Source organism: Apis dorsata, unplaced genomic scaffold (genome assembly GCF_000469605.1).
Source record: "Apis dorsata unplaced genomic scaffold, Apis dorsata 1.3 scaffold_397, whole genome shotgun sequence".
NCBI lineage: Eukaryota > Metazoa > Arthropoda > Insecta > Hymenoptera > Apidae > Apis > Apis dorsata.
The window spans coordinates 1,182,382-1,193,530 of record NW_006263656.1 but is presented as its reverse complement, the minus strand read 5'-3'; the positions used below and the strand labels follow the sequence as shown (position 1 = coordinate 1,193,530).

The 11,149-nt window shown below is 21.3% G+C and overlaps 3 protein-coding genes across 4 annotated transcripts; 1 reads left to right on the top strand and 2 right to left on the bottom strand.

Annotated features, from left to right (window-relative positions):
- Window positions 1-266: 266 nt before the first annotated feature.
- Window positions 267-4,035, top strand: LOC102679123 (E3 ubiquitin-protein ligase UHRF1-like). Its single transcript, XM_006619231.2, has 8 exons — window positions 267-591; window positions 1,022-1,632; window positions 1,723-2,077; window positions 2,150-2,329; window positions 2,421-2,577; window positions 2,640-2,838; window positions 2,955-3,371; window positions 3,446-4,035. Exons 1-8 carry the CDS (start codon window positions 508-510, stop codon window positions 3,663-3,665), a joined length of 2,223 nt encoding a protein of 740 aa, XP_006619294.1. The 5' UTR covers window positions 267-507; the 3' UTR covers window positions 3,666-4,035.
- On the bottom strand, window positions 4,036-5,219 carry LOC102679259 (protein CutA homolog). The gene is made up of 6 exons (XM_006619232.2): window positions 5,003-5,219; window positions 4,872-4,931; window positions 4,750-4,795; window positions 4,639-4,688; window positions 4,502-4,544; window positions 4,036-4,436 (listed from the first exon to the last, which is right to left on the bottom strand). Exons 1-6 carry the CDS (start codon window positions 5,164-5,166, stop codon window positions 4,362-4,364), a joined length of 438 nt encoding a protein of 145 aa, XP_006619295.1. The 5' UTR covers window positions 5,167-5,219; the 3' UTR covers window positions 4,036-4,361.
- A 1,204-nt stretch (window positions 5,220-6,423) lies between these two features.
- LOC102679383 (protein Fer3-like) lies at window positions 6,424-7,981 on the bottom strand. Of its 2 annotated transcripts, none has more exons than XM_006619233.2 (4): window positions 7,736-7,981; window positions 7,207-7,361; window positions 6,884-7,043; window positions 6,424-6,617 (listed from the first exon to the last, which is right to left on the bottom strand). In XM_006619233.2, exons 1-4 carry the CDS (start codon window positions 7,781-7,783, stop codon window positions 6,465-6,467), a joined length of 516 nt encoding a protein of 171 aa, XP_006619296.1. In that variant the 5' UTR covers window positions 7,784-7,981; the 3' UTR covers window positions 6,424-6,464. The 2 variants fall into 2 exon arrangements, with proteins under 2 accessions (XP_006619296.1, XP_006619297.1); XM_006619234.2 differs by having other exon boundaries at window positions 7,207-7,351.
- Between the last annotated feature and the right edge of the window lie 3,168 nt (window positions 7,982-11,149).

Here is an 11,149-nt window from a genome sequence, read left to right as displayed (position 1 = left end):
CAATATATTTTTCATCATTCAATATTATTTAAGATTTTAAAATTTAAATAAAATAAAATATATAAAAATATATATATTATATATATTTTATATATATATATTATTATAAATAAAAATAATACTTTATTTTTTTAATATATTGACATTTTTAAAAATTGTAATAATAAATTTTTAAAAATGGATTTTATGATTTTATTTTTAGGCTCAAAAAAAAATCACCAATGAAAAGAAAAGTATGTGCGTGATATCTAAATAGAGTTTCTTTCTTATTCCATTTTTCTTCCGCCATATGTCTCCACAATTTATTCCCGCCAAATTTCTCATTTTACTAAATGCCAACAAGTGGTGAAATCACTGTTGAGTGACAGTGACTATTGATTCAGTTTACTTATACTCTTGTTGATGTTAATGAAATAAATTATAATTTTAATTGTGCATTCGTAGATCGATGCGTCAAATATAGATCACAAATTTTTTGAGTTCTTTTGAATAAATAAATATATCAAAATGTACGTTAAAGTGAGAACAATGGATGGTAAACAGGAGGCGATATTGACTATCTCCAAATTGACGGAAGTAGAAGATTTTAAGGTATATAAAGTAGAAAAATATATAAATATATTTTCAAACAAGATAACAATTTTTTTACATATAACTTTATATAATTTTATTTCTGATATTTACTATATTATATATTTGATATTAATCTTTAATATTTAGATTTTGGGGTAAAAAACATACATAATTTTATAAAATATTCTATTATTTTATTAAAAATTTTGCTTAATATTTTAATAATATATAGTTATATATACATTATAGTTATATATAGTTATATATATAGTTATATATACAAAAATTAAAACAAATATATAAATTAATATAAACTACTTTTATTTATCTAAAATGTTATTCTTATTTTTGTAAAATATTTAGTTAAAATATTTAATTAAAATAATGTTACTAGAAATATTAAAATCTTAATTAAATAACATTATTAAAGATTATTATTATTTTACAGCATGAAATTGAAAAAGAATTACATATAAAAGCAGATTTACAACGATTATTTTTTCGTGGAAAACAATTGGAAAATGGTTACAAATTATATGATTATAATGTTAATTTGAATGATGTAATTCAATTAATGGTGAAAGTACAAATTAATGACATAGAAAATAAAGCTACCTCAAGTAATAGTGTTACTACATCTAATTCTAATACTAATTACGAAAAAGAAATTATAGATAATTCTAATAAAGAAGAAGAATTGGTTGAAGCAGAAAGTTTATATTATAAAGTTGGAGATGCAGTAGATTGTCTTGACCAAACTTATGGAGCTTGGTTTGAGGCAATAATATTAAAAATCTTTAAAAAAGAAGATAAAGTCATTTATAATCTACAATGGGAATTTGATGAAAAAGCTCCACCTTTTAATGTACCTGAATCTTCAGTAAGACCACGAGCAAAGCATCTTTTACAATTTAATAGCTTAAAAATAGGGCAAAATGTAATGATTAATCATAATGTTGATAATCCTAAAGAGACTGGATTATGGTATGATTTCACAGTTTTAAAAATAGATAAAAAGAGAAGAGTACAGGAACTTATTGGGACATTGCATATTGGAAGGTGAATTTCATTAATGATTTCATAAATGATTTTAATATTTAATTTTTTTTTAGTAAAATAAATATATGATTAAAATATTTATTTGAAAAGGGATCAGTTGCTTGAAAATCATAAAGTGAATCCTAGAGGAGAGATTTTTGCCATAGAAGAACCAAAACTTCTCAAAGACAGAACTCCTGAAGATGAACAACATATGATTAGTAATGGTAAACGAAGACGTGTTCAAGCTATTTGTAATGCATGTTTAGACAATCCTCGTAAAAAGTGCAGAGAATGTGGTTGCAGAGTTTGTGCTGGAAAAGAAGATGAACATAATCTTCTTTTATGCGATGAATGTAATTCTGCATACCATTTAAGATGCTTAAATCCTCCATTATCTTCTATACCTGAAGAAGATTATTGGTATTGTCCAGAATGTAAAAATGATGAAAATGAAATTGTGAAGGTTAATTATTATATAAAAAAATTTTATTTTATAACATTTATATATAATTTTATAAATCTTCATTTTTTAAAGGCAGGTGATAAACTCAAACAAACGAAAAAGAAAACCAATGAAAATAGTAATAGTAAAAGAGATTGGGGTAAAGGAATGGCTTGTGTAGGAAGAACAAAAGAATGTAGTATAGTTCCACCTAATCATCGTGGACCTATTCCAGGAGTAGAAGTTGGAATGTGTTGGATGTATAGAGTACAAGTAACCAAATTTTTAATTATAAATCTTTAATTTTAAGAATTTTTATATATTTTTATAAAATTTATTATTAAAAATTAATAATCTAAAATAGGTATCTGAAGTTGGAGTACATAGACCACATATAGCTGGAATTCATGGAAGAGAAACAGATTGTGCATATTCTATTGTATTATCTGGAGGATATGAGGATGATATTGATAATGGCGATGAATTTATTTATACTGGTTCTGGAGGGAGAGATTTATCAGGTAAGATATTTGATTATAAATAAATATATTCAAATTAATATATTATATTATATATTATTAAGGAAATAAAAGAACAGCAGAACAAAGTTGTGACCAAACATTAACTAGAATGAATAAAGCATTAGCTGTAAATTGCAATGCAAAACTTAATGCAACAATTGGTGCTACAGCTGAAGATTGGAGAGGTGGTATACCTGTAAGAGTTGTGAGAAACTTTAAACTTGCTAAGCATAGCAAATATGCACCAAAAGAAGGCAATAGGTATAATAATTATAATTAATTATAATTATTTCTGTTTATATATATATATATATATATATATATAAAATAATACTTAGTTTTAATAATAATAAATTTCATAAAAATTTTTATTATAGGTATGATGGTATATACAAGGTAGTAAAATATTACCCTGATACAGGTAAAAGTGGTTTTCGTGTATGGAGATATTTATTAAGAAGAGATGATCCTGCACCTGCACCATGGACTAATGAGGGTAAAGCACGGATAAAAGCTCTAGGTTTAAAACCAATGTATCCAGATGGATATCTTGAAGCAATGGCAAAAAATAATAAAACAAATAAGAAACGAAATGTATTTGCTGAAGAAGAAAAATCTAATTTTTCAAAAAATGAAGAACCACCAAAAAAAAAACAAAAGTGCGAAATTTATGAATTGGAAACTGAAATATTAAAATATATCAATCAAGATAAAACAAATGTAAAATTATGGGACGAATGTCGTAAAGCTTTACCGGATGGTAAAACTATATTTTTGCAAAAAGTTTCAGAAAGGTACATTTTTATATATTTTTATACTATTTTAATAAATATTATATTTTAAAATTTTTATAATTTTTAAATTGCAGGTTTACATGTCCATGTTGTTTGGAACTTGTTTATAATCCTGTCACCATTCCATGTACACATAATATATGTGTTAATTGTTTAAAACGTAGTTTTTCATCAGGTGTAAATTGTTGTCCATCATGTCGTCATTTATTAGATAAAAATTATAAAATGGAAATTAATCAATTTTTATCATCGACTCTATTATTACTTTATCCAGGATATGAGGGTGGTAGATAACATTAACTTGTAAAAAATAATTATATTTCAAATATGAATTCACATACATGCTTAGACTTTATTAAATGATATTTCTAGATACAATTTATGTTTTAGTGATGAATTACATTAGATAATGACAAATTTACTACAATATATACTTACAGGGTGGATATTTTGAAATTCTGGTAACTTCAAAACATTGTGGTAACTATTAATGATATAAAAAATTTGTTGCCATAGTCCACTATTGATAACATTTTTATTATTATTATATATTTATTTTAATAAATTGACTGATAGTACTAATTACATAATAATAAAAATGAATTCTCTTCAAGGAAGAAACATACATATAAAAAATAAAAAATATATATATATACCCAATTAATTATTATAGTACTTATTTTTATATTAATTTTTGGACTTATACAATTTCAAGTTCTACACATATGTAAGATTTATACAACTGACTACATTATAAACGTTTGATTATTTGTTTATACATGTATACACGCTTATTAATGTGTTCAAATCAATTGTAATAATTCTAATTTGTATTTGAATGAATTTTATTGTTTTTTCTTAAAGGCGTAATATAACTTTTCATAGTAATGAAAAGTTAATAAAACAATCATGTTATTTTATAACAAAATAAATAAATATTTTTATCATAATATATTATGTTAGAATTTTTCATTTTAAAAAAATCTAATTTTATTTTTTTCTTTGATTAATAGGGGGAACAATTTCACTTATCCATTGGAGATATTTTTCATTTCCATTTTGGATCTACAAATTTTTATTTATATTAATGTAAATGTAATTTAAATATAATTTAAAAATTCATTACTTACAGGTAATGAAATTACTTCACAAACTTCATATGGATGATTCTCTCTATTTAAAATTAATTTAAAATTAATTTTTACATAATTTAATTTATTTTAATAATTTAATATATATATATATATATATATATGTATATACTTACTTTACATATTTTGTTAAAGCATCTATTGTATCAGTTCTAGTTTTTATCATCTGAAATAAGAAATACAAAATTTATATTAACAAATTTGATATATTATTCTTTATATTTTACCAATAAAAGTTCGCTATCTTCGTTTATTTCATTTTTCCATTCATATCTGAAATATAAATAATAATATTTTTAAATGAAATAAAAATATTCCAATTTGCGTTAATATTATATATTATAATTACACTGATGTAAGTCCTGGTATAATATTGACGCATGCGGCTAATTTATTTTTGATCAAACCACTGTAAATATATATAACCATAATTATTTTATAGAAATAGATTTTTTTTCAATAGATTATGTCAATTCTTACTGAGCCAATTTTTTAGCAATATCTTGTGTTGGAACTGTGACATATGTCACAGAATGAATTCCAGCAAGATTACTCATATTTCTATAAGTACTGGCAGTGATATTTCTAGTTAAACAAAAGAGTGTAATTAATCCGAAAATTGATTTGCACCGCATAAGCGACATTTGTTCAATTGTAGAAAATTTTTTTCACTGATGTGAATATTGCTTCAGAAGAATTATTTAAAATGTATTCTCGAATCTCGATTCGATATCGAGCAATCGCTTTTCAAAAATTTCTTCGATTAAATCAGAATTTTTTTATTTAAAAATAAATAATAATTTATATTATTTAGTAAATTATTTTTAATATTTCTTATAATAATCTTTTTAAAAATTCTTTTTCAAATACCATATATTTATAATAATATAATAATTATTTTAGTTACTAATTTATTACTTACTAATTACTACTTATTAATTTATTTTGACAAGCAATGAATTTATAAAGAATTTTTAAAAGAAAGTTATTTTTTAAAGAAAGTAATACATAAATGATAGTGTTTGTACATTTTATATTTAGATATAATGATAATATATAATAAGCAGATTTATATAAATTATGGAAGACATTTTTATCTTATTTTGTAGAATCACATAAACATTAAGTGTTAGTTAATGCTTTTTCAACAGGATACTTAACTACGCTTACATTAATTTATTTATCATTTGATTATAATATTTATATATATATACGTTAATCTTAATTTTAAACACATATAATATTATATTCTAAAATATATTTTGCACTTGATATTTTTGTTTATACAAAAAATAACTAAAGTTTATATATTTATTAATTTAAATTATATTTTATTTAATTATATTTAATTATTAGTTTAAATATTTATTAATAATTATCGCTAAGTATTTAAATATTTAAAATTATTCGAATTATTACATAAAATTCATTATGATCTTTCAAAAATAAAAAAATTGATAAAAAATTGATTTCGATTTTTAAATGAAATAAAAATATTCTTATAAAATAAAAAATTTGCATTTACATTAAAATATTAAAAAAATATATATATATATGTGAATGAGTGTTAAAATCAGATTTTGAAGGCCATTAACTTTTTTTTATAAATATAAGAAAAAAAGAAATAAAAGTTAAATATCATTTAAATGCATGTATTCAATTTTTTTTTTGTTAACTTATTTTTCAAGAAATATATTCATTTGTGTATCAATTTTTTTAAAATATTTAATTTTATATTTAAATTTTTTAATATTTTAATTAATCATTTATCATGTTTTTTTTATGTATTTACGCATTAATTTTCATTTTTAAAAGAAATCAAAGTACTAACATCATAAAATAATTTACATATAAATAATTAATTTTTAAAAGTTCGTTTTCGTTTTCATTTGAACATTTTTATTTTATTTTTTTTATTTTATTTTATTTTTATTTTTCAGTTTTAATTCGGCAAATAATATTCTCTTGGAATATATTCTGGTTTTGGACTATTCGATTCGATTCCAAGTAATTCTCCCATGAATGCAATATATGTAATAGCCAGACGCAAAGTTTCAATTCTCGAGAGCCGTTTTTCATAAGCGAAAGTTGGTACCTGAAGAATAATAAAAAATGATAAGAAACATGATGAATAATAATAAAAAATAATTCTCATTAAAATATGAAAGTTTATTTTATAATTAATTTAATATAACTATTATATATATATATATTGTATTATGGAAAACAAAAACTAGTATAAAATATAAAATTTAAATTTAAATTATTAATTTCTAAAAATCAAATATATACATAATATATATATATATGTATATATAAAATTAAATATATGAATTTTTAGAAATATACATATAAACTCACTTTTCTACGTAATTTATCAAAGGCTTCATTCAAATTAAACATTCTTCGCCTTTCACGAATATTGGCTGCTCTTCTTTGTGAAACAGTTGCTACACGACGTCTTGGTTTCTTTGTAGTAGATGATGGAAGATTCGGAGATCTACCATTAGGTGTATAACGACTAAAATTATTTTAATTAATACATAATTGATAAAATATTTTTGTTCTTTTAAAATTTGAAATTTTCCAGAGTTTAAAATCATTTTCTTAATTTATTATCGTGCAAATTAAAAATATAAAAATTAAAAAAAGGATTTATAACAATGAAATATAAAAATAATTACCTTTGATGTAATAATGCACAAGGTTGTCTATATAATCCATGTTCGTTTACGTGAGAATGTGAAGGAGGTGGTGCTTGGTATAAAACAGAACTGTCCCACATCGGATAGCTTCCAAGTTCGCCGCTGACGTATTGCGACATATCCGCTGTAATCACCTATTTCATTTACTTATGTTTATATTTATTTGCAGGCTGTTTTTTTATTAATACAAAAAAAAGATCATTAATTAATTATATTTATTAATTATATTAAATATTATCGTTTATTATATAATTAAAATTAAAGATTTAAAGAATCAAATATAGTATCAAATATTTAAAAAATATTAAGAAAAAGTCAAATTTTTCAATCATACAATATAAATATCATGATTTTGCTTAATTATTAAATATTATTCCGAAAAATATCATATTGAAAAATATATTGATATATTGAATATATTGAAATGTATTAAGCATATTTTCATATATGTATTTCATGTTTATATAGATGTTAAAAAATTAAATCAATTTTGATTATTTATACTCACTGGTGTTTGATTTCCATTAATCTCCCACAACGATTCGGTGTAGCTCATATCCCGGATTCTGTCCAGCGGCGAACGCAGGAAGAACACTTCGTCTCGTTTTTCAAGTTAAAAAAAAAACAATGAAGGAAAATAAAATGTCACTGGTACAACTGTCACCTTCAATCTGATTCCGAAGATATCCTCGTCTATGAATTGAACTCCGAGATTTCGGTAAATTTCGAACCCGCCCCTTTTTCAAAGCAACCCTCTAAAACCACTGTTATTCACTATTCTTGAACGCTTGCGCCGTGATCTCTGCGCCCCATTGGAGCATTTCACCCTTAATCAGTTTGGGTGAAACATGATCATTGGATAGATAGTTATAAAGGGGTGGAGCTTTCTAGTAACCTTCATCATTTGCCTTGTTTCGTAAAAGTTGAGGGTTAAATAATATCAGGATTATCGACCGTGATATGAATGATATGTTAAAGATAGAAAACTTTTATATTTTTTTTTAATCTACATTTTTCTGAGTTTTTTTAGTTTCTATTTTTCATTTTTTCATCACAACTACAAGATTAAAAAGATTTTATTTATATTCAATATATATGATTATAATTTATTAAAAAAGAGATTAATATTTGTAAAAATGATAAAATCATAGGAAAATATTTATTATTTTATTATTATTAAAATGTTTTTAATTAAAAATCTACGTTTATCTTTCTTATTTCTATTCTGTTTTTCTTATTTCTATGATAAAATTTTTAATATTATATATCTTATATTTTTTGTTATATAATCTATATTTATGCAGATTTACTTTTTATATACCTTTAAACGTGTGCTAAATGAAATGTATCATCTAGTTTTGTTAACATATTAAATATAAATTTTATATATATTTTAAATAAGCATTAAGTATTGAAAATTGATTTACTAAAAAATAATCTATTAAAGGATATAATACATAATATATAAATACATAACTTCTTTTCAAATTGTACAAAAATATTTCAATAATATATTTCATAAAATATATTTCAAAAAAGTTTTATTATAACAAATAAATTAATTTTTTATAAAGTATAAATTAAAATATAAATCAATTTATTAAGATATAAATTTTTTTATGATTATTTCTTTTATGATCATTTCTAAAGTTATTACAAATAAAATATTTTGCAAGTTAAATTATTATGATTTCTTTATATCTATTTGGAGATAAATTGTTTCATAAATTAAGTTTCTAACAGGATCACTCAAAAGACCATAACAAAATCTTCTCAGAAGGGTAACATATTGTTAACCGAGGGAGTGCGTTCCCCCGAATTAATTAAATAGATATTAGCCGATTCACTTGACACTAAATTCTCCCTTTGAACGCATATAAACATCCAGCATGCTCTCTGCGTGTCAAATCTCATTGTGTTTGCTTCAAGAATTTGGGGTGCATAAAGTTATTAATATTCGATCACAAGTAAGCATTTCTTATTAGGATCTCTTTTTAGTGTTATTTTTTCTCTGCCACAGTATTATTATTGCATGTTTATCATCTCTACTTTGTTTTATTTTATTATTTTAAAACATAATTTAATTAAATTCTTTTTTCTTTTTTTATTGAAAATAGAATTTTATTTTTTATTGAAATGAGAATTTTAGATATCAATTTTAATTTTAGATTTATTTATTTATATTATATCAATATTATTATATTAAAATTATTATTAAATATATTTAATATATTTAAAATATATCAAATATATTTATTAATTTATTTATCTTTTTTTCTATAATTTTTTTAATATAATTGGAAAATGAATGAATATATAAAATATATATAAAAAGAATTTTTAAATACTAGACAATACTAGACAATAGACATACTAGACAATAGAGAATAAAAAATTATACCATAAAAAAAAAGATTTTTATCAAATTTATATAAATTATTAAATTTTATTAAATTTATATAAATAATATATTAAATGCATTATTATAATTGATAATATTTCTTATTTTATATTTATTAATACAATAAATGTAATACGTATTTGAAGAATATTTTTTAAAAAATAAATAATTACAATCAATTATTAATTTATCCAACATATGATATATCTTGTAAGTTTATATATATTGATTGTGAGGGTGGATCTTTAATTCGAATCTGGTAATATGTACTATATCCATAACTGCAAGCTGACGCTTTGGATCAATGCTTTGAGCGTCGGCGCTGAAATGCTTCATAGTAAAACTTCGAAGCTTTTCTAAAATAAAGGAATATAATAATATAATGCTTCTTATTATAAAACACATTAATTAAAATACAGAACAAAATAAAACATACTAAAAAAAGAATAAATACTGTTACATATAACATAGTTATATAACAACATAATATAGTTACTTCTAATAAGTTATAAAATAAATTTTTAAAAAATTTTATTTACTGTATAATTTTGTAAAATCATTTTAGATGAATTATAATAAATAAATATATAAATAATAATAAATAATAATATTAATACTTTAAATTAATTTAATTGTAAAAAATATTTATGTTATATCTTAAATCTATTTTAAATAAATATAACTATAGGATAGCAATATTTTTCTTTGCAAAAACTTTTGTTACAACCTTGTTAATGAATTATTAACAAAAAATATTAATCATAAACCACCGTAAACTAATTAAATAAACAACAATAGTTTTAAGTATGTACCGCGATACGAACAAGTCCAAATAATATATATGAAAAAATCTGTTGAATATAACAAATATTTTTTTATCAAAAAAATTATATCGAATTATCTTTTATTCAAAAATAATAAATAAATTAATTAATTGTATTAATTCGTATAGAACATAAATCATTTATATAGAATTTCCTTTTTTATTATTCTTTTTCTCTTTTATCATTCTCTTCATTCTCATTTTCTTTGTCATTTTTTTCTCTCTTTTTTATAGTCATCATGTATTTATAGTCATCATTCTCTTTTATCGTTTTTCTCCATCTTTTTTGTTCTTCTTCTCTTCTTTATCACTTTTTTCTCTCTTTTATCAATTCTTTCTTCTGCGTCTTTTATCAATTTCTCTTTCTCCATTTTTCTCTGTTCTATTATTTATCATTCATTTGTTAGAAAAATTTTATATTCTTTTTTTTTGTATTAATATTTTGTATTTGATATTCATTTCGATTTATTCGTCCTATAATAATTATTTAATTTATTCATTGTTTCTAAATATAATGTAATTTTTTTTTTATAATTTTTTTTCGATAAAAAAATATTTGTTATATTCAAGAAATTTTCTATGACATATGTTGAATTTATTCATATTCTTACTTAACGCTAATTAGTTTGACTATAGCGCTTCATGAATAGTATTAATATTTTTTGATAGGTTGTTAATAAAAATTATAACGAAAATTT